General features: G+C 38.5%; 1 protein-coding gene across 1 annotated transcript in view; it reads right to left on the bottom strand.

Moving 5' to 3' along the window:
- The window catches only part of LOC126378059 (irregular chiasm C-roughest protein-like), a 133,416-nt gene that overhangs the window by 45,147 nt on the left and 62,716 nt on the right, over positions 1–25,553 (bottom strand). The window contains exons 2-4 of the mRNA XM_050026177.1: positions 15,801–16,192; positions 12,997–13,147; positions 12,012–12,092 (exon numbers count right to left, since the gene is read on the bottom strand). Of these exons, the coding sequence (XP_049882134.1) occupies positions 12,012–12,092; positions 12,997–13,147; positions 15,801–15,956 (388 nt within the window). The 5' untranslated portion in view covers positions 15,957–16,192. The remainder of the gene's footprint in view (positions 1–12,011; positions 12,093–12,996; positions 13,148–15,800; positions 16,193–25,553) is intronic.

Raw genomic sequence — 25,553 nt, 5'->3', positions numbered from 1 at the left:
CTATACGGCTCACAGCCTATTCACGTGGGTCTAACAGCAAGCTCGGTGAGGTTACTTAATTCATTTTTGGGTGTTTCACTTGAGGATGCCACTCACTAATTACCTACTTTTGTTTGTCAAAAACTTATAGTATTTTATTTTTTTTATTCTGTCGGCAACATAAGATTGTATGCTAGCTATGTTTCTGAGTCTAATCTTCATTAGAGAGGCATCATAGACTGAAATACAAGTACCTATTTCTATACTTAGTAAATTTTAATTCAAACAAAATGAGACCACTGACTGAAGGTTCCCATCTAGCAATTCATACTTACTGCCTATCAAAGCGAGAATATTATTATTACTAGCATATGTGTTCCCGCCTTTAAAGTCAATATTGATAATCAACATGATTGATATTATTAATGATTCTGGACACCTTGGTAAAGTCAATAAGCTCGATCGATTGATATACAATTTTACCTTTAGGTATATCTGATACACGTTTACCGATTTATATGAAAATGATAATTAACATAAACACAAATTTTAATATACATACATAATTTCATAAACGGTGAATAGAGCCATAAGTCATCAGACAAGGATCTCTGCAACCAATTTTCCAAAATTGTGCTCACTATCATCATCAGACCTCATACATTTTTTGTAGATGATTATATGCAATGTCTTGGAGGCATATTTTATCATTTATGACTATATAAGCTAAAGCAAGAGCAGCAAGGTCTACCATACGCTCTGCAGATGTAGTCAGTTGAAATTAGTCCCGTACCACTTTGGCAACTATGCTATAAAAAGCACCAAACAAAGAAACAATCCATCAATCAAGCCATCTTAGGACTTTGATATATCGATAGACACATAGGAATCATTCAAATCAAATCAAATACACTTTATTGCACAGAACTTACTTTTAACAACCAGACATAACACATGAATACAGTACAATTTGGGCTCTAGAGCAATTTTGTCCAGGCAAACACTACCAGGAAACAAACATAAACCAAATTTGGATGCAGGATGGTGCAACAAGAAATAAATAAAAGAATACTCAAGTCAAGAATTAATCAAGTGTATGTTTGAAGTATTTCGTACACTAACCGAATTAATTAAATGAGATATAATGGGTGTTAGTGACATCGTAACGAAAACTTTGAGGGACTTTGAGGAATGTTCAGTCGGAAAATTCATGAAAATTTTTGTTTTTTTTTTTAAGTTATTTTCTGTTCCATACTTTTGCGACGGAAAATTCCACTTGATATGAACTCAGAATCATGGTCTGAATCATCCCCCTCAGTATTCGTTACGATGTCACTAACATCCTGTATAAGTATGTTATCTACTGCATTTGACTCGCTGTTTATTGTTTTAAAGTAAAATGAGAAGGGTTAAACCCTTCCAAAGTTTGTTGTACGTGTATAACATAACCTTCTTGTTTCGTCATTTGTTATGTAAAATTTTGATATATTAGAATCTAAGTGGTAGAGGCGGAAAAGGAAAGGTTGGGCGCACATACCGCGATCCAATTCATAATGTAACATAAGCTCACGACTATACGAATGGGGTCTCTCTCTCTTTATTTAAGAGCTGCGCTCTTGTCGGTGGAGTAATCGCCTCCATTTTCATTACTCTATAGATAGGGCGTGTAGATCGGTGGTTGCCCCAATCGCCTTCCGTTCCGCAGTACACCGACCAATTTCTCAATCGGTGATGTTCTAGCTAGAGCCCTACCAGAATCCATTAACTAGGCCTCCAACCAGTACTGATACCGCTGCTGCTCGGCATCAGGGGTGCGCTTTCGAAGTAGCGGCGCTTATTCGCTACGTCACAATATCGTCATACCTAAGTAGCATTTTATAGGTTAGCCCGTCCCAGTGAGCTACCCACTACATTCTGCGAATCCTGTCGCTGTTTGGTCAGGGACTGTTTATTTTTATATTCGCAGCTAACCATCACATCTGATGGCCGTTCCACTATCCACCACCTGTGGACCCTGTGGATGGCCTACAGCTCAGCCTACTATAAACTACGAATGGGGTAGTCAGAGGTAAATCCATGAGGCAAATCTTGCTCAGCCGCTGATGGGAAGCATACAGTCAGTTGCCGTTCTATACGTAGTTAATATTCCTTATTCTGTATTGCTACTCAAATTCGATGATTTTATTGAATAGGTCAAATCGGCTGTAAAATCGATGATCATGCATCAACGACTATTGAAGTCAAAAATGAATATAAATGATGGACATCATAGTAGGAATGAGGATTGAAGCAAAATATTTACATTTTATAGGATTCTAAGGTATTAATGGAAAGAGAAATGAAAAGTTTTTGGCAAGAATTGAGATATTAGATAAATTAGGTATAAGTATTAAATGCAATAACGTAACATAAAACATAAACAGCGTAAGTAAGTCCCACTACAGGCACAGGGGAGGCCTGTACTAGCTCAACCAGAGGGTGTGGAGCATACGCCACCACGGTGCTCCATTGCGGGTGGTCTTTTTACGTCTAATAGCCGGGATCAACCGAGACCAACGAAGCACTACATCTTACTTTTCGAATAATCAGGTGAGTCAAGCCAGCAAAGTCCTTAACAAACAAAGGGCAGTCTCACAAAGTGATTAAATGAAATAGCTATTCTAAACTTATCTAAATCCATGTAAATCTTCCATTCCATAGTCTCCTGAAACCTCAGACGGATAAAGCAGTATTATCATATTACAAAGCCAAAACTTGACAATCAAGAATTGAACTTGAATTATCTTTAACAAGATCAAATTTGCTTAATGGCCTTTGAGACGATCAAAGAAGGATCACTGATTTCTTAAGATATAATATAAAGTTGAACCTAAATCTTGAAACAATACAGAACGGTTCATGGGAGGGGATCAGGGGTTTGATAAGGTTCTGAAAAGGTTTGTGGATGAATGTGTTTGGTGTGATGATTTGGTGTTATGGTTTTAATGATAATGGGATTAGTGTGAGAGCGTTCTTGTGTGAAAGTAAATATGGCTTGATTGTTTATATATTTATTTGTACAGAATAAAAGTCACAAGAAACATACAAAAACAACAGACAGTACGGGTAAACTTATCTACAGTACAGGTTAACTTAGTTAAACAAAGTGATTTGTTCCAGCTGACCTACGTGACGAGATACGAGAGATATTCGACGTATAATATTATAGAGACAGACATACGCGTACAAATTATTTAGAACATTTTCAAACGTAGTTTTTTTTTAAACCAAGTATATTAACAGGAGAAAATGAATTTGAATTTGGAGAAAAAAATAACCTGGTAAGTCCCAGATTTCCAAAGTTAATAGTAAAACAACAGGGTTTATGTGGATTTTAGCAACGACGCCATCTTCCTCTGTTATTAGTACTATAGTCTGAAGTCGTAAGTATTTTGAGTCAGTGTGATAAGAAAAAATGTGGTTTAAAAGACAATATAGTGACTAAAACTGAGGAAGGAATGTTAAGTTGGTTTGGACATATACGGCAGTTAATCTTTCGAACGCCGGAACGCGGATCTCGACCAGACACAATGTAAAATCTATTGTGTCTGGTATCTCGGCATATGAGAGGTTAAAGGACAATAGGTTTACGAAAGCAGTATATAAAGCGAAGGTTCGTGGTAGACTTAGAAGGGCAAACATTGACCGAATTGGAGATGTCCTTAGGAAAGGTTCAGTACAATCTACTCTGGACCGGCGTGTGTGTACGAAACGATTGGTGAATGTGGAGGAAGCAAGAGAAGTGTGTCAGAATCGAAGCAAATGGAATTCCATAAACTCTGCTTACTCCGGTGTGGAATAGGCGTGAGTTTATGTATGTATGTATTTTGCGTCTCTAAATAGTTGAACTAGTAAGACTACTCGGTAAAACTACTGGGAATAGGGGTAATATTTATATTCGTAGAGCTAAGTGAAACATAATATTCGTTGCAATTGTATGACAGTAATCCCTAGATTAAGAGACAGGATTGGACAGACCAAATCACACCTTCAGTACTTGCAACCAAAGTTCAAGGTGACTGAATTTATCAAAAGGTTACATAGCCGTTTACAATCACAAAGGGGCTATGTAAATTAATATTATGAGCCTTTTCGTTAACATTTGAATGGGGACGTACTTAAGGCAAAAGGGTTCGAGAAATTCAAGAGTTGCAAAGCTTATTCGAAAATTACGTTAAAATAACCGAGAAATGCACTTTTGGAGGTATTGTGACCTAACCTGTATTGGGCTGGTTCCTACGCGAGTTGGAAGGTCAGACAGGCAGTCGATTCTGTAAAAAACCAGACTGTCAAATATTCAGGTTCGGTAAACGGACCCTGTGAAAAACGGGATAATGCTAGGAAGATGATGATGGCGAATAAATTGATGTAGGTCCAGTTGAAAGAACCATTGACTCTCACTGTCAGGTCGCAGGTTCAAACTTAACCAATGATTTTCGAAATTGTTCCCGAATTCATGTTTGGGTCATAAAATGATTATCACGTACTCAGCGTAGAAAAAAATATCGATAGGATTGGTTTTAAATCGTTCAGGATAGCGTTATAAAGAACTGACCCCTAACAGTGTGTGAAAAAAACTTGTGAGTAATGAATATACAAGAAGCAATTGAAAAAAAATGGCAATAGGGTCGGTCCCTATTACATGGGACTTTAACATAGCTTTCGAGGATTGGGTACTTGTACCAAGTAAACACCTCTGCCTACCCATTTGGGGATACAGGCGCGTCATGTTATGTGAAACAATGAACTAAGGAAATGAAATTGATTTTTATTCTAAAGATAAATAAAACTTCTCGTAATTAAATAATGAATAGAAAGAAGTGGACAATTAGTATAACGGTCTGCTATGTAATTACGATTGGATCAGAAATATAAATGGATTAGATAATTGATAAAATTGCCGCAATCATGAAGTTTGTCAATGATGGATTCGTATTTATGAAATAATACTTATTTGGGTGAATCTCAAAATTTCAAGTTTGGTGGCGAAATTTCATATTATTTTTTCGTGAAAAATTGGGTTCCGACATGAAAAAGATCCAAAAGGATCCTCGGTTCCGACATGAAAAAGGAATTTTTCAATTCCCAATTTTCCCAATTTTCCCAATTTCCCCAATTTTTCACGAAAAAATTATATGACAGTTCGCCACCAAACTTGACACATTTTGATATTCACCCATTTATGTCTTCATAAATACTTAGTTACATGACACATTCATGCATGCATTTATTCATGCGTTGCATTTAGGATGCTTACTTCTATTATTATTATTTTTACAAGAAAAACAAACCTAAATTGTTTTTCTTTTTCTTTTGTTTTTTTTTTTCTGTGTATTGATTTCCGTGTGGTTTCTGTCCTGTGTTGAATGTAATGTACCTGTCTCTCTGTGTCTGTGGTGTCCGGAAGTAATAAATGTTTCTTTCTTTCTTTTTTCTTTCATAAACATCAGCTCTGTGCGTCCCACTGCTAAGCACAGGCTTCGTCTCAATGAACGATAAATGTATATTTCTTTCATTTTAATTATCAATAAAAATCTTAAGTATATTATTTTTATTTACAACAGGTACTGACAGGCTTATTCTGGTAAGTTTTTATCTTAATAGCCATGCATGAAATTGACCAGTCCAAATATCTAACAAAACATGACTGTGTGTACATTTGACAACTAAAACTTATTAATTTTGAGTGTTCCTAAACTTTATCAATAAAAGCTAATCACCAGTTAAAAAAATAAAGACGAGATGAAACTAGGCGGCGGACAAAATTATACCCTTGTAGCAAACTGAGAAGAGCGCCCCAAAAACGGAAGGGTCGAGGAAATTAAAAACAAATTACGAGGAGCAAAAGATCCCATTGAGCAACGTGGAGTAGGTATTCCTTAAATATTACACAAAAGGGAAACAAAAGGAGGAAGGAAAGATGAAAAACAAAAGGAAGAGTATGAAAAGGAAAACGCGAAAGATTCCCAGTATTTTAAAAGCAAACATAGTTTTTGTTCGAATTATGAACTGTTACCTATCAAAGCTTACAATACACGGGCGGTTCCGGAGCAAAGGGAGTTTGTACGAAACCGCACCGCATCAAGTGCTGATTTTCTGTGCCTGCAAACTTTAGCATTACCATAGAATAAGGGAAAATGCTACGTATAGAACAGCAGCTCTCCGCTCGCCACCAGCGTCTGAGCTAGGTTTACCTCAATGCAATATTGTTTTCTTCGATGAATTGCTTCGATGTGACCATTTTAACCCCCCTATTCTGAAAACCACTGAATTCTACTTTATGAGTTCGAATTCATGTTTGGATCGTTGATTGATATCACGCGGTTTCCTGGTTACATGCTGCTCGCCCCTTGTTACATGGGACTTAAACATAGCTGACGAGGAGTGGTGTATCTAATTATGGACAGATGGGCAGCGCTGAGAACTCTCACACGATTAAGAGAGCGACTAAATTGGCAAATCCTTCTGTCCCAAAAGCGGTTATTACATTACTCTGTCCATCGGGCACGGATGGTTACCGCTGGTTACTCCCTACCAACTCGCTCGAGATCGTGGTTACTATGGTTACGCGCCGCCGATTTGCTAGACTATACGATCTGATCGGCAAACCCGCGACCTTGACGCATCTAGCGCAGTGGATATGACACTTATATCCGCTAAACTCACAAATTATCAAATTTGCATAGATAAGCCATTTCTACACTGAAATGTACCGATTAAGTATAAATAATATTGCCTCATTACGGGTGAATGGTTTGATAATGATTAATTTGTAATATTGTTTGTATGTAGTTAATTACTGTTTATTGCAGTTCAGGCAATATTGTCATGACATATTAGTCGAATCTGTAAATTAATCTAATGTATAGTCGTACAATTGTGACATATTGATCTAATTGGAATAATGTATAATTATTTTAGCGCGTTCATTATTGTTTGCAACAAAATTCGTAAGGATTTCATAGGTTTTAATTAGCTCTTCTTTTTCTATCGTGTGGGTTGTGAGGTGGATTACCAACCCGTCAACCCACGAACCTTATTTTTAATCTAAACGCAACCTCTCCTCAATCAACCGGAGGGGGTATGGAGCATACTCCACCACGCTGCTTCAGTGCGGGTTGGTGGAGGCAGGTCGCAGACAACCTGTCTCCGTAGAGAATTAGATACTTACCTAAATAAAACCTGTCGCCCTACCCTGGATTCGCTCATGGGCCGCCGGGTGAGAGCCTTCAGCGCTCCCCATTTGTCCGGTACAATAGGTCACGTCAAAAAAAAAAACCAGCTCATGGGCCAAAGCTTCATCATTACCAGCCCATTAACGTCCCCACCGCTGGGGCACGGGCCTTCCCTATGGATGGATAGGGAGATCGGCCCTTAAACCACCACGCGGGCCCAGTGCGGATTGGTGGTTATTAACGACTGCTAATGCAGCCGGGACCAACGGCTTAACGTGCCTTCCGAAGCACGGAGGAGCTCGAGATGAAAACTTTTTTTTTTGTGGTCACCCATCCTATGACCGGCCTTTGCGAAAGTTGCTTAACTTCAACAATCGCAGACCAAGCGCGTTAACCGCTGCGCCACCGAGCTCCTCGACCAAAGCTTAATAACAACGAAATGTGTAACTCGTTCAGCATCACTCAATCACCGCTTTTACGACACCGAAATCTGTGACGAAAATACGTTTTCTTACAATCCTAGTTGAGATCCAAAGGAGGTCCTTTTATGACCTTTTATCCCTTTAGTATGGATAGCATGTAGTCCTTTTATAGTCCTGTTTGTTATCCATATTAAAAAGCGGCCTCTTTTATTTTGCCCAACAAAAAAAAGGCGAATTAGCTTTATGTGACGGGATACTTGAAAGATTAGACGCAATGCAACCTTTATACAACCAATCTCGACATAATGGCTTATAATTGCGTGTGGATTATGTGGAGTTAGAATTAGAACTAGGATTAAGAGTAATTAAGACATCTTATTTTTTCTTTATTGCAAGCAATATAACAGCCTCCGTGGTCTAATGGTTAGAGCGTTGGGCTCACGATCTGGCGGTCCGGGATCGATTCTCGATGGGGACACTGGCGAAAATAATTTCTGATACTCTTTAGTTTGGCTAGCACATTGCAGGCTGAATCACCGGGTTGTCAGATAAGGAAAGATGATTCTGTGCTTTGGAAGGCACGTTAAGCAGTTGATTCCGAGCTGCTAGCCCAAATGCTTCCAACCCGCAGTGGAGTAGCGTGGTGGAGTATTCACCATCCATAATCTCTGGTTGGTTAAGGGGAGCTTATGTTTATGTTATATGTAAGTAATAATACAGATTGCATATAAAAATAAAGACAATTTTACGTACTGTTAAGTACAAAAGGCATAGTCATTATTATAACGGCTCACTATTTAAGTAAATGACTCAATTTCCGTCTTTTCCATTGACAAGGAACAGATCCTCTCATCAAGTACGATTATGCAATGCGATTTTCCACAGCATAATTACATGTTATAGTTTTTTTTTTACAAAAAACAAGTATTAAGATATAAGCTCTATCCAAACAGAAGCTCCGACGTGTTGGTGATATCGTATCGATTATTAAAAGGGATGATTCAGCTTATTATTCTGAGTTAATATTCAAATTGGTCAATGTACGTTCTTCTAGATCTTTCTCTGTCAGCCTTACCAACAACCTTCGCCTTAAAAACCGCTCCTACAAAGTATTATTGTTTATTATAATACAGTATAGTTTTCATTTTTTGCTACCGCAAGATTTAAAATCTTTAATGAAGCAGTAAAATTAAGCCCAAAGTTATCTTTTGCGAAAAACACGAAATTACTTCCTTCACAACGTGGCTTGCAAAAAGTTAAAACATTTAAGTTGTTACAACATCTGGGATCCGCACACTCGTTTCAATATTTGCCTTCCATAATGAATACACGAAATTCAAAATCGTGCGCGTGTACAGCCGGCTACAGGAGTGAATAGGGAATACTCGTATAAAGCGAGCAGAAAAGTGTTTTTATTTTTTGTATAAATCATCGAATATTAATAAAAGCACACTCCCGAATACCTCGTTTTACACAGACACTACACATTGACGTTATCTACATGCGCATCTGTGTATGTGACGTATGACGCCATACGATTGAAGACTAAAGTAAGACCGAGGGGGGTGAGGTAAACCTAGCGCAGCCGCTGGTGAGGAGCGGAGAGATGCCGTTCTATTAGATAAGATACTTATGGGAATTCTTTATAATTCGTAATTTTTAAAGGTTACACAATGAAAAGCTTTTTTATAGTGTAATCTAACTAAACTGGGTAATTTGGTACCTTTTATTATGGTCAAAATTACTAGTATCTCAACATCAACTTCTCAACACTGTATTATAGAAAACAAACCGAGTATTTTTAGTGGATGGTGCCTAAAGTACGCATCAAAGCAGCAATTTTTTTATTTTATTTTTTGTATCTTTACACAAAAATTAAATCTTATTCTTTTTCGATCGTGTGGGTTGTAAGGTGGATTACCAACCTCATCAACCCTGGTGTCGGGGTTACTATTACTTTTATTTTTAATCTAAATAGAACTAATAAAATCCGTAAAATAAAATGTTCTAATTAAAAACATGACTTAAAGCTATTAAATTGACTAAAAGCTATTTTACCCGACACAAAAACTTCTGTCAATCACTGTACTTTTCGAAAGGATCAGTAATTTTACATTTAAAACAGCGTTCTCAGACTACCGCTCCAAGTAATAGGGCCATAATTTATATCGTAAATCAATTGGCAAGCAAATTTTAGTGAAAGATAATTTAAAAAACGCCTGCCAATGTTTTTGGAGCAATATGTAGTTTGTGCGGCTTTAAGGCTCGTTTTGTGGTTACGAAAAGCATGAAATTTAAAATTAGTTTCAATATTGAGGCAACAGGTGCATTTTACCTCCGGCCAAGTAGTTTATGCCATACGGCCAAGTAGTTTATGCCATTTGCTGGAAATCTACCATAAGTCACATCAAAAAAGGTGCACTTTCCCACCGAACAAAATTTGTAATGTGTGATTTGACAATTATGTGACTTTCAGAGCTAAGATCAAGGGTCCATTTTATTTATGCAAATGCGAAACTTTTCTGTGGGATGCCCCGCATTTAAATGTTAGGGACCTTCCTCACAGGACAAACGGTAATCGCAATTTTAGGATAAGCTTGTCATTATTACCTTATTTTTATTTTGTGTAACAAAACAATCGGCGTTTGATCAATTTTTAATGACGCCTTATTAAATAATCACTAACTAATTATTTCATACAAATTCTATACACATGTTTTGACGTATCGTAAAGAGTAAGTACTTAAGTGAAACTTTATTTCCTCTTCAAAGTACAATCTATACTTATAATAAATCTGTAGAGAAGTCAATTCTGTACATTAAATATTTTTTCAAAATAACTATCAGGGGGTGATAAGTGGTCGATACTGATGCCAAAAATGCAATCAGTAAAATTTTTGTCTGTCTGTCTGTCTGTCTGTCTATCTGTCTGTCTGTCTGTCTGTCTGTATGTTCCTTATAGAAACAAAAACTACTGGACGGATTTTAATGAAACTTGGTACAATTATTCTTCACACTCCTGGACAGGTTATAGTATACTTTTCATCACGCTACAATCAATAGGAGCAGAGTAGTGAAGGGAAATCCTTTTGTATGAAAAATCTATACCACTCAAGTTAGACGTTTGAAATTTGGCATGCAGGTACTTTAGTAAACTTAAAGCTTAGTTGCAACAGGATATTATAAAATTCCCACGGGAACGGTAGTTAGCGGGAAAAAACATTTGTATGAAAAAATCAAATCTAAATAAAAGGAGAAACTGACTGACTCAGTGACTGACATATCAACGCATAGCCTGAACGGCTAAACGTAGGCATTTGAAATTTGGAAGGGACATAGCTTAGGTACCGTAGAGGTGCACTAAGAAAGGAATTCCCACGGGAACGGAAATTAGCGGGAAAATCCTTTTGTATGAAAAATCTAAACCGCTTAAGTTAGACGCTTGAAATTTGGCATGCAGGTACCTTAGTTAACTTAAAGCTTAGTTGCAACAGGATATTGCAAAATTCCCACGGAAACGGGAGTTAGCGGGAAAAAAACATTTGTATGAAAAAATCGAAACCGCGTAAGATAGATGTTTTCAATTCAATTCAATTAAATTATTTATTGCATTCCATGTAGTACAATGGGGTGTTACATAGGCATAGGAATTAAAACATGGACCCTGTAGGGCACAGCAACGTTGAAGGGAAGAGAGGAAGTGTGTATTAAAATTAAAACTCAATGAACAATCAATTAAAAAAAAATCAATTCAATCAATTGATTCAATCTAGCATGCATGCATACCTTAGTAAATATAAAGTTTATTTTTGACTGTATTTTGAAAAATGGGAGTTATTGGGAAAAAAATTATGAAAAAAATCTAAACTGCATAAGTTAGATGCTTGAAATTTGATATGCACTCCCACACACACAATGATCTCTCTCTTATATAACACGCCACGCGGACGAAGTCGCGGGCAAAAGCTAGTCAATAATAATATCTTCATCGAGAAGCAAAAGTGCAGTCACTGAGCCCAGCGAATTATTTGTAAGCAGTGGTGAAATTATGAACCATTTTTATTTTTGTTGGTGATTTTGGTCTAATACAGAATCGACACGTAACCTAGGTCTTAAGTGCAACCATTTAATTTATTACTTTGCAAGAAACTGATTGGATTATTGCACCTAATCCTCAATGGTAATATTTGTAGAGGCTGGAGGCAAAATACCCCGCTACCCTGTGTTTTAGGACTCCAGGCCTCCAGAAAATCATGGATAAGGGAACAGAGTACACCTAAGATGTCAACTTGTCATCTATCTTTTATTTCGTATTGTTTCGATATCGCATGAATTACATCGCTCCGTGAGGGAGGTCACTTACAGATATAATAGGTACGTGGAAATGATCACTTACCCTTAGCCCCGGAGCTGACTTGGCACTGGTATTTGGCGTCGTCATCCAACGTCACGTCTCGAATGTCCAAAGAATAGTCTCCTGTAAGTATAACATTCACTAGTTCAGTGTTTCTACGATTATAAAGAGTGCTTTCTAATTAGAATTCAGTTTGAGCCAAGAAGGTATGGACGTCGTTCTAAAAACTAGCCTGAGAAGCCCTTATTATAATAACATCATCATCCCCCTAGCATTAACCCCTTTCTCACGGGGTCCGCCTACCCAACCTGAAGATTTCACAGGTCCGGTTTTTACAGAAACGCCTGCCTGTTTGACCTTCCAACCCGTGAAGGGAAAACCAGCCCAATACAGCTTAGGTCACAAACCTAGGAAAATGCATTTCTCGGGAATGTGGGTCCTCAAGATGTTTTCCTTCACCGCTGAGCACATACACATACATACATAAACTCACGCCCGTAATCCCTAATGGGGTGGGCAGAGCCACAAGTAATCAAAGACAACTTGCAGCCACTGTTGATACGATGTCGTAAGCTGGATACAACAGCTTATTATAATAACCTATTCATAAATACCGAAGAATGTCTTATGAACAACAGTCTCTGTGGCTTGCAATTCTGTTTGCGTGTTGGTGTTAAGTAACACAAAGCAAGATTAGAGAGAGATGGGTGTAGTGCGTATTGCAGCGACGCACTTACATCCTTTAGGTAACATAAACCTCATGACTATATCAGAATAGTCAAAGGAACATACATCGCTAGATGAACTAAGTACCCACACATCGCTGGGTTTTCTGTTAGACCAACGTGATAGGTGGTGAACCGTATCGCCGTCTATGATGGTCGAGCCAACTGCGTTAGTGAAAATAGCACTAAAGATTTATCCCTAACTCATTAGTGCAATTCAGGTACCGACGTTCAAATCAGCGTTCTCGGTCTGGTAACCATTTTAGGACTGCTCCCCAAGTAAGAAAAACCAAAAATCTTACCTTCTTCATCACTCCCGATCATGCGATATCGGTCGTAGCCACTGAGCTCTCGATGGAGACCAAGACCAAAGTCATCCTTCGTCCACTGAAGCTGGCCAGCTTTGTTCTCCACTCGACAGGGGAGAGTCACTCTTGATCCTACTACTGCAGTCTGGAAAAGAAGGGATGATGTTAGAAAGAGAAAAATCTAATCTGATCTAGCCTACAGGATTCCACTGCTGGGCAGATACCTCCCATTTTTCTTCCAGCCAGTCCCTCCGGCAACCATTCAAGTCGTCACGCCATCTCTTTCGAGGTCTACCGCGACTCCCGTTATCATGAGCCAGCCACTGCGTGACGAACCGAGCCTACCGTTCATGTAGCATGTGACAAACTTGTCCAGCCTAATCCCATTGAAGTCTGGCTGCTACGTCCTACATCAGTGTTTCCAGAAAAAAAATAAAGATTGTATTTATTTACACGTAAGTAATAAATAAAATAGTAGGAGGAGGTGGTGATAGTAGTAGTAGTATAGTAGTAGTAGTGGAGCAGCGTGGTGGAGTATGCTCCATACCCCCTCCGGTTGATTGAGGGGATGCCTGTGCCCAGCTATGTAGAACACTCCTTTATCACACTATTTCTTAATCTATCAATCACAAGTTACGCATCCAAGTTCATCTAACTAATACTTAATACAAATATAAAGTTATCATCTGGATCTAAACCAATTCAATTTAACTTCCAATGTATTTATTGAATTAGCACTCAGTTCATCCCCAGACATCAAACTTCAATCGATTTCAAACTGCATCAATATTCAGACTTCATTGAAACGTCGTCGCAAGGATTGGCCAGAGATTGCGCAAAGTCGAGAGGAGTGGAAAAGTCAAGGGGAGGCCTTTGCCCAGCAGTGGGATCGTATAGGCTAAATAAGATAAGATTGAAACGTGGCTTGAATAGAAACCGATGTCCATAAAAAAGTATTAACCTACATACATGGCGGTGTTTCTGGAAGACAATGAACTTTCTATCTCATTTTTCATTTTGAACTTGAAGCTTTATGTCACCAACTTGGAGCTATTTTTGATATGAAGTTCTAATATGGATGTGATTAACCGTATTGTGAGCCAACCAGTTCATAGCTGATTAATTCATCCATACATGGTGTTAAGAAAAACAAGTTCAAAAGCATATAGGTAATATACTAAATGCATACTATATTTATTACTTACATAAACAGCCTATATACGTCCCACTGCCGGGCACAAGCCTCCCCTCAATTAAACGGAGGGGGTACGGAGCATACAGTACTCCACCACGCAGCTCCACTGCGGGCTGGTGGAGGTATTCTACGGCTAATAGCCGGGATCAACTGCTTAACGTGCCCTTCGCATCACGAAATCATCTTTTTCGGACAATCAGGCGATTCAAACCTGCAATGTCCTTGTCAAACAAAGGCAGTCGCAAAAGGTTTCGAAAATGTTGGACCTCCAGATCAGCAGCTCGAAGGTCATTTCGAACCACTGGACCACAGAGGCTCTTAGTATACACACAATACTTCAAAAAGAAAGGTAAACTACAGCCAAAACATGGGGAATCCCACCCTATTAATGAGCACATGAATAGAAGATGAAGCGAACAAATAATTTGTGATCCTATCAACGGTGTTTTATGAAATAGGGTTTGGCTGGCAATTTCCCCATGATTTATGGTATTGGCCGGCCAAATTGGTTGGGTGGGTTTATTTAGACCATTATGTACACTGACCTTCTAACTAATATTTCTATGCTGGATTGGAAGCGAATAGTATAGTATATATAGATAAAATACTTCATTGAGCACAATGGCCAAAAGATACAGAGATACGGACAACAGATACAGAAAAGCACAATAATTTCTTCCAGGCAACCTTTGAGTACAGAAAAAAATAAACTCACATACGTCATAGAACCTTGTTTTTATTAGGCTACCTGATTAGTTGTCAAAAGGTTTATCTTATCCATTTTAGAACTTCGCACCTATATCATGAGTCATCATTATCATCATCAGCCTATAACGTCCCCACTGCTGGGGCACGGGCCCTCCCTATGGATGGATAGGGAAATCGGGCTTTAAACCATCACGCGGGCCCAGTGCATTGATGGTTATTAACGACTGCTAATGCAGCCGGGACCAACGGCTTAACGTGCCTCCCGAAGCATGGAGGGGCTCGAGATGAAAACTTTTTTTTGTGGTCACTCATCCTATGACCGGCCTATGCGAAAGTTGCTTAACTTCAACAATCGCAGACCGAGCGCGTTTACCGCTGCGCCACCGAGCTCCTCATGTATATATCATGAATAACTATATGCACAAAAAAAAATCTTTAACAGAGATGGTACATAATAATATTTGCTGTTGTGACCTCCTAGTAAGTGTGAAACACCTGTGTCAGAAGGTACATCGTATTATAAGTAAACAATGAAGAAAATATAAAAATAAACGTGTGTGTTTGTGTGTGTGTGAAATGTCTTCCGATTCCACACTTGTGGTAATGCCCATCCCTTAAGGGATTACGGGCGTGAGTTTATGTAAAGATTTATCTTTGTATTTCTAGCTGTATGGCGTGTATCATTAGTTGAGCCTAACCTTCATAATTTACAGTTATTAACGATTATGTTCAGTAAGAGATTGTTTTGGGTTACCAAGGATTAGACGGGTTGGTTATAATTATGTTATGGCTTATTTAAAATAGTACCTATAGTACCTAATGTGTGTTTAGGGATCATGTTTTTATAACTAAAACGTTAAAAAGTAAAAAAAGTTCGATTAAAAATAAATCTTACCTGATCCTGCGGCTCCATGGCAAACTTCTGTTCTCTGTATCCACCGCACACCCCAAAAGCACAGATCAGCACTAAATAAAAACTAAAACACCCGTTCCGAGTCCGCAACAACAAAAATAAAGGTGGCACACCCCTAGCGCGCCTAAAGTTCGACATTTTTCACTCACTCACTCACTATTTGTGCTTCCCGACATTCGTTTCCTATATCCGTTGTTATTTTTGAACTTTTACATTTTTAAACGTTCAACTTCCCCTGCCGACTGCGACGCGCTCTATTTTAGAACTGTCAAATTCAAGCGCCATGTTTTTTTGGTTGGGTATTTTCTAATGCAACTATTAATTGTTCGTATGATTTAGTGGGTGTTTTAAGGGTGCGATGATTCACGCGCGACCTGAAACAAATGAAAAAAAAGTTTGTTAGATTTTTCTTTGCAGCTCTTCTATATATAGAAAAGATAAAATTTTATGGATTATTAAAGTCATATTAATTATGATTGGCTTAGAAGTAACAAGGGAAAGGAAATGAATACGAGTTTTATCTCCTTTAAATATATTGCTACATAAAGTCTTGACATGAAGTCGAAATAATAACTTTTAAATCACTAACTATCGTAACATAAAAGTGTCTAATATTCTATCTAGTACAGACAGTTATACGGCAGATAAGCTATCAAATACTATATCAACAAGTAAAAAGAAAAAATAAACACTTAACGGTATTTTCTTCAATATCCGCATTTTAAACCCTCATTCGTGTCATCCAACTAAATTAAAAATGATAATATGCAACAAATTGTAAATAAATCTCTCAAAGTTGGCAACATTGCATCACGCAACAAAATTTTTCATTACAACTGCAGACTCCTAAATCTAGCAAGTTTATAGTTCGCAAGTTGTACTCAGAAAATGTGACGGGAAATTTAAAATGAGGCGGGTGATAAGAAGTGTATCAAGTATGTCCTTTGCTGTGAGGTTATAAGACGGTATTTTGTATACAGCTTTATATATTTTATTCCAGGGTAACGTAAGATGGGAACCTAGAGACTTGTCTAATGTATTTTTCTTCTGTACATATAGTCTGGGTTGTGTGGTGAATAACCAATTTCATCAACCACGAGGGTTATTATTAAGCCACCAAAGGCCTCAGACATGGCTTATGTAGCGGCTACTTACTTACTTAATCAGTAAGTATTAACTGGGTCGCCGCTTAAACATGCCTTTCGAAGCACGGAATCATTTTTCAGACAATCAAGTGAATTCAGCCTGCAATGTCCTGACAAATCCAGGGCTCACGTCCACGTCCCCACCGAGATTCGAACCTGAGACTTTTCCAATGTGAGTCCATCGCTCAATCACATGACCACGGAAGCCATTGCCTCTTACAACTAATTTATTGTAACACTTTCCAAATAATTATTTTAAAAATGTTTATAATGCCTGGAATGTTGCCAATCAACACTTCAATAACTACCGATACGATATAAAACAAGTTTTTTTTTATTTTCAACACAAAATTACCTACACGAAAACATTTAATTTAGATAAAAACCTATCCATTATAGAACGGGATCTGTTCTACCTTCAAATATAATGCGCTCACATTAATCCAATGGCGACTAATAGTTACGATTATGTTTAATGAGTTCAGCGCTCAAAGAAATATGGTATGTGTCATGGGAATATGTACAGAACTACTGTGTATAATTATGGAGATACGCGCTCTAGAAAATCTGTATAATTTGAGCTGTGGTTAGTACAAGAACGTGTTGTGGATAGTAGCTAGTAAGAGAGGTTCCACACGGACGGCGCTCCGTTGCGTCGTCGTACCGCTAGCTTTAACTTACTGAGAGACACAGTTTTGTAACACATTTCAATGGCAACTGGCGAGTGTTTGTGATTAACACTTTCAAGGACAGAACGTCTAATGACGTTCCGATTCCAAGGTGTTATATTACCTATTATGAACCATCCATGAGCCATGGTCTCTGCCCTTGAAAGGGTTAAGCGACCTTCCCTATTTCACTAATCGATATCGCATTATTGTGACATATTACAGTAAGGTTGCTATTATTGCCCCAAATTATGAAGCAAACTAAAACGTTCGACGATATAACGAAATATTCCAGTCTTTTGAGATGACGTAAAATGTATTATAATTTACTCAAAAATAACAGTTTTTTTCACTATTTAATGGATGTTATTGTATTATAAAACTTCCTCTTGAATCCGCATCAAAATCGGTTGCGTAGTTTTAAAGATTTGAGCGTACATAGGGATATAGGGATAGTAAAAACGACTTTGTTTTATACTATGTAGTGGTATGCAAATCGTCTATTGTTTCGATATCCCAAAAACTGCGTCACACCGTGAGATAGGCAACAGGAAACCCTATGATGTCAATGTTCTGGAAGCAATGCCGCAAGGCGTCGTTTAGAATCTCATTGTGATTTATTATAGAACGAAGAAGACGTCGTTTCGACGTCACAACGGAGCTACAACGTATCGTGTGGCCTCGCTCTTAGGGTCTACGCATATTTACGAATATACGCGTCAGAACAGGTATTCGTTTGGAACCATATTTTTTTTGTGTAAGTCACTTGTTTGATCTAGTCTTAATTGACGGTTTACTCAAAACATTTACACAAAACGTGCTTCGGAAGGCACGTTAAGCCGTTGGTCCCGGTTACTACTTACCGGTTGATGTAAGTAAGTAGTCGTTACATGAGCCATGTGAGGGGCCTATGGCGGGTCTATATTAACCTTGACACCAGGGTTGATGAGACACACGATAGAAGAAGAAGATTCGAAATTTTCATCATAAGCAAAATTAGTTAGAAGGTACGGATTATGTTGGGAACACGATTTGACTCTACTTTTATTTCTGCAATCCATTATAAGGTAGCTTTAAATCGGGACAGGGTGTCCAATAAACTGTCAAGTTGACTCTGGGCCGACTTATAAAATAACTGTTGCTTGAAATTTGGATCACATTATGTATAGAACCAACCCGCAGTGGAGCAGCGTGGTGGAGTATGCTCCATACCCCCTCCGGTTGATTGAGGGGAGGCCTGTGCCCAGCAGTGGGATGTATATAGGCAGTTTATGTTATGTATAGAATTATGTTGCTATCTATATTCCTTCTCTTTATTTTGATCAGAATAATAATGGGTGGAAGATGTAATCGTACCTGGGTGTTATAAAGGTCATCACTTATACCCAAAAACAAAGATGAAAGATGCATATGTCTGTTATCCATGAAATTAGAAGATTAAACTAAAAAAAAACTATACAGCGCCATCTATATTGATTTTGAGGAAAGTAAAGAAAGTACCTCATTGCTGTAAAAGGTCAATGACTTGTAACGTTCCTAATTACGCAGAAACGATGCAAGAACGATGGTAATAGGCGTTTTTGTAAGTTTTTGTCACTAGCCACTACAAATAGTGGCTTTGTTAATTTGTTTAATAGCAAATAGCGTGAACGCTTTTAGTTAGAGCATTATAAAAGTGATGAAATTGTTTTTATTTTTTTATTGTGGATAAAAAAACATAAACAGCACATAAACGTCCCACTGCTGGGCACAGGCGTCCCCTCAATCAACTTTCTCAACCTGTAATGTCCTAACCAAACTAGGGCTCACAAAGTTATTTTTGTGATATGTTCCCATCGGGATTTGAACCGGGGACCTCTGGATCGTGAGCCCAACGCTCAAACCTGGACCACGGAGGATGTCCCAACGTTAAAGGGGCCAATCTGACGAATATGATCCATATGCCAGGGAATAGGACATCTAGCTTGTTAATGTGGAATGATTGATCATATTACTCACACGTACGATTAGTAAAGTACTCGGGCAGTGATTAATGACAAAGTTATTCTGACTAGTTCGCGGTAAACTGAATCAGTTACATTATTCGCTTCTATGCTGCAATGGGAGTGATTAAAACATACTTTTTATGACGTGACTTGTTGTAGATATGTGATACAAATCTTGTTAGCCCAGTTGGTAGAACGCTTGCCTCTCACTTTGTGGTCGCAGGTTCGAATCCAGCAAAGGCCTAAACCAATGGGTGTCGAATTTGTTTTCGAATTCATGTTTGGATCATGATTATCACGTGCTCAGCGGTGAAGGAAAACATCGAGAAGAAACCCACATTCTCAAACCCACATGTACGGTCACGAGCATGGATCTGTTGACAAATTGACCTGTAAGTCTCACTAAATGTCAAACATGTTAGTGCGACAGAGACTTTTTTTTTTTGACTTATTATAGATTTGCCGCAGATGGCATTAACTACTTGGCCGGACGACAGAGTCCTAAAGTGGGTATATTATATTGCTCATTACTGTATATAACATACACGTGAGCTCACGACTATATCCCGATTGGGGTTGTCAGAGGTACATCCATCGGAAAATGAGCTAAATACTTACACCTCACCGAGCTTTCTGTTAGACCAACGTGATATGTTGAGCCAAATGTGTTAATGACGACTGCAATTATTATGTATTCATTTAAGTCGTATTTGTGGGAGACACGGCTTCCGTGCCTCACTTAGCAGGGTCCACAGAATACCAGCGTCGAGGCTCGCGCCGCGGCTTATGCTAAGTGAGGCCCTTTTATAAAGGACACCACCACCATCGTTGACCAGTCCATACACTCGATTGTTTGTGTTTCTCGTGTATGTTGTTGTCTTTTTTTTTATTATGTGTTTGATTGTAAGTTATGTGTTACTCCGTGTTTTTTATTGTATATTTGTTATATACATACATACATAAACTCACGGCCGTAATCCCAAATGGGGTGGGCAGAGCCACAAGTAATCAAAGACAACTTGCAGCCACTGTTGTATATTTGTTGTTTGTTTTATATTTGTTGCTGTGGTGTCCCTTTATAATAAACGTTTCTTTCTTTCTTTCTTTCTTTCTTTCTTTCTTTCTTTCTTTCTTTCTTCAATTACGATAACTTTTTAACTAATTGGTGCAAGTCCAGTATCGGGGTTCGAACTGGCTCTCCTCGTTTGGGAAGCAAGCCGGTGTATCACAAGACCTTAGTGAGTAGTGAGTATGTGTATAATAGTTTATAATAGTATTTTAATTACATCGTACTCATTTTATGTAAACTAAACTTTGAGCTAGTTGGAATAACTTCGAAACTTCCGCTTATATTGTAGGCAATACTGAAATTACGTAATCATACTGGTATTAATAACTCGATAACATTATTAATAAAAAATCTGAAAAAGAAAAATAAAATGTCGGATTTTTTTTTATAGCATTCATTTCACCCGTGCTTAGGGAAACTAACAAAGATTAAAAAAAAAGAAATCGAAAAAAATCTGACTCTGACAGTACTTGAACCCGCAGCTCTTGTCAAGCCATTAACCATTACACCACCGGGTCCTCATCCTGTCCAGTCATGAGCAATATAATGTACCCACTTTAGGACTCTGTCGCACTAACATATTTGACATTAGTGAGACTTACGGTTCAATTTGTCACAAAAGTTAATGTGACATGGTACCAAAGAAATTTTCGATCTATATCGTCATAATTCAAATAATTTGTTATCACCTGGTTTTGAGGATTTTTGCCCGGCGTTGGGCTCGCTTCTACGAGCATTACACGGGACTTAAACACAGCTGACGAGAAGTTGGTATATCTATACACCCCTGCTTACCTCTTCGGGAATAGAGGCATGATGCTATGTTATGTTTTACTATGATAGTTCTATACGGTAGCTTTTTAAAAAAAGCAAATGTTTTTTTTTTTTTTTTTCAAAAAATATTTTTTTTTTAGCTCCGGTTCTAACTTCTTACTACAGATCTAAATTGATTAAAATAAAACTCTGCTTAGCGCAACCAGAACATTAATATTTTTTACTATGCCCATTATCAACAGCAATTGACTTTTTAATTTTATCAGTCATAAAATTAATAGTGCTAGATAACACTGCTTACAGATAGGGACCACATGTATTAATTAATTAGTAACCATAGTGAAGATTATAAAAGAGAATAGCGGCTAAGTAATCTAAGGGAGGGGATTTTATTTAGTTCATTCACCTTTTATATCACATGGTTTCAAGTAGAGCTAACATGCGCAACGTGATAAAAATCTGTCACGGTCATTTTATCCAATCTGACGATATAATTATGTCGTTTTGTCGATTTGTGCTAATCATCATCATCATCACCAGCCCATTAACGTCCCCACCGCTGGGGCACGGGCCTTCCCTATGGATGTATAGGGAGATCGGGCCTTAAACCACCACGCGGGCCCAGTCCGGATTGGTGGTTGTTCACGACTGCTAATGCAACCGGGACCAACGGCTTAACGTGCCTTCCGAAGCACGGAGGAGCTCGAGATGAAAACTTTTTTTGTGGTCATCCATCCTATGACCGGCCTTTGCGAATGTTGCTTTACTTCAACAATCGCAGACCGAGCGCGTTTACCGCTGCGCCACCGAGCACCTCCTTTGTGCTAATATGTGAACCCAAATAAGTTAACGGTCTCCGTGGCTCACGATCCGGAGGTCCCGGGTCCAATTTCCGGGGACACATCACGAAAATTACTTTGTGATCCCTAGTTTGGGTATAGGACATTACAGGCTGATCACCTGATTGACAGAGAGAAAGATGATCCGTGCTTCGGAAGCCACGTTAAGCCGTTGGTCCCGGTTACGGCTTACTGATGTAAGTTAGCAATCGTTACATGAGTTATGTCAGGGGCCTTTGGCGGCTCAATAGTAACCCTGACACCAGGGTTGATGGGTTTGGTAATCTACCTCACAAACTACACGTTATGAAAAAAAATGAATATGAAAAATATTTATTCATTGCCAGACCAGCGTGGTAAAAACTATATTAAAAATTAATGAAATGCATACAAAATAACTCGCGTCCTAAATCTAAATCGCTATCAAATCATCACAAAAATGTTTTAAAAAATACTCACCAGTTTTTTTCTAATAAGATATTAAATAAAGACTAAACTTTTATACACAATAACTGAATTTTAAACCAACGATATCACTCTATACTATACTAGTTAACTACTCTACACCGCTACTCATCCTGCACTGTCGGACAGTTAAATTTTAACCTATTGTGGGTATTTTTAACCTACCCCCTCGGGCGTCGGCGGTGACTCAACCGCTGGTTAAACTAACTCAGAAACTTCAGGTTATTTTTAACCATTTAGTTAAATACGGGAAATATGTGGATGAGGGGAAGATGATACTGCATACATACACGAAAACTCACGCTCGCAATCTTTAATGGGATGGGCAGAGTAAAGCCACTAGTAATATACCGTCCTAAGATAAATAAGAGTATGTGAAAGCAAAAAAATATTAGCTGGATCTTATTTCTGCTATTGCATTGTACAACCTGCCTACCCCGATGGTGATTAAAAGCACTTTTTCTTCTTGCCTCATATGGGTTGTAATCGCAATGAACAACCTCACCAACCCTGGTATCAAGGTTACCATTGAGCCGATAAATGCCACTGACATGGTTCATGTAACGACTACATACTTAGTAAATGGTAAGCCGAAATCGACACATCTTAACATGCTCTACGAAGCACATATCATCTTACTTTCTTACAATCAGGTGGTCAATTGCAATTTCCTAATTTAAACTAGGGTGCAGAAAGTGACTTCTTGTGATCTTGTCCCCAATGGGAATCGAACCTTGAACGGCGTTGTAGCTGTACAAATAACCACTATAAATTGCGTGTGTGGTTTAAAAGCAATAGTAAAAAAAAATAAACATTCTTTCCCATGCATGCGTCCTAGGTTTCAAGACACATGCTAAAGTATAGTGTGTGATTAAGATCTATAAAAAATCCTTGTAACTGTAACCATAAATAGGTCGCAAGCGCAAGGTACAGTTTACCATTTTATTTAACTTTGTTATTATCTTTATAAGCAGGTGGTGAACATGCGGTTAAAATCCAGTTTTTTTCTCTAGTTTTGTATTTTTAACTCGACGTGTTTTGAGAATCTGTCCATATTGGATGTGCGTTTTGTTGTTGCTTTGACTGACTGACAGACAGATTAGAGGGTTTGAATGGTGAAATTATCTTGAAGATTTTTTTTCAAAAATCTCTGTAGTCCTGTAGTTCATCGTCTTGTTTCTCAGACGGTGAGCATCGTTTCTAATTTATCTAGTTTTTAATTTATCTCCAGTGCAGTTGTCACATACACTGTTGGCTTGACCATAGACGTCGATACGGCTCACCACATATCACGTTGGTCTTACAGATAGCTCGGTGAATAGTGGGTACTTAGTTCATCTTGTTATAGATGTACCATTGACTACGTCAATGGGGGTTTTTGATGACCCAGCATTTTTCAAAAACATCCTTAATTTGTTCGTTATACGTAATAATTTATCCACGTGTCGGACGACGCTCAGTGGGTAGGCCCGCTACAAGGTGGACCGACGATCTGATGAAGGTCGCGGGAAGCCGCTGGATGCGGGCAGCGCAGGACCGATCGTCGTGGAGATCCTTGGGGGAGGCCTATGCCCAGCAGTGTGCGTCATACGGCTGATGATGATGACGTAATAATTTGACTGTTGCATCTTCCATCCGCTTTATAAATTACGGCTTAAATAGTAATGACGCGTTCCACTGCTGGGCACAGGCCTCCACTCAATCAACCGGGGAGTTATGGAGCATACTCCACCACGTTTCTCCACTGGTGATTTTCCAAGCTAATAGAGGGACCAACGGCTTTACGTGCCCTCCAAAGCACGGAATCATCTTACACTTTCCAACAATCAGGTAAAGCCTGCAACGTCCTTACCAAACAAAGGACAGTCTCTTAAAGTGATTTCAACAAGGCCCTTATCGGGAATCGAACCAGGAGCAGATTGCGAGTTAAACGCTCTAACCACTAAACCACGGTGACTGTTGTACCGGCCTATGCTCCATCTGAAATCAAACTTAATATACCTCGGCCCAGAATCCAATAACCATCTATCCCTTACCCCAATCAAATTATACCAAAACCCGAAGCCTACGAACCGTATAGTTAAGTTTAATTGTCGTAACACTAATTGTTAACGTTGTCACCGGTTTAAACCGAGATTACAGTTCTATAATACATATACAATCAGACTTATGACACTTTAGTAACTAGTTTGAATCACACACACACAGCGACCCTAATAAGCATGTGATTTATTCCATTAACAGAAGGCTTGGTAAAGCGTAGGTACTCAGTTCATCTTATTTATTTATTTATAAAGGTACATACAACATTACAGTGTAACCCAATGCGCTGTACGAGAAAACAAATATACAATAAATGAAAAAAAAAAAACTATAAATAACATGGAAAGCACAAAAAAAAAATTCAAAAATTAAAAAGTAACTATCACACAAAAAATGATGATAATAATAGAAAAATCAAAACAGTAAATCATTGACAAATCTTCTCGCAAAAAGCCAAACACTCTCTCCATACACTCCGCCATCTATCAGCGAACACATCACATTGTGGTGTCGATTCCAATATCGCGGAGAGGAGACGCAAAGCACGCATAAATGGAGAATTCGCGTGAGACACAGTGCGCGCACGCGGCACAGCTAACAGCTGGTGGCTGCGTGCTCTCTTGTGATGGATGCACTTCTGACTACCTACCTTCAAGGCCCGAGTGAACAGGCACCTTCTGGGCGACCTCGCTCTATCTTAGGCCTCGTCAATGCCTTCGGGCAAGTCTGGGGCCAAGAGCGAACCCA

Source organism: Pectinophora gossypiella, chromosome 25 (assembly GCF_024362695.1).
Source record: "Pectinophora gossypiella chromosome 25, ilPecGoss1.1, whole genome shotgun sequence".
NCBI lineage: Eukaryota > Metazoa > Arthropoda > Insecta > Lepidoptera > Gelechiidae > Pectinophora > Pectinophora gossypiella.
Note: the sequence above shows the minus strand (reverse complement) of the source record. Positions and strands in the feature narration are given on the sequence as shown.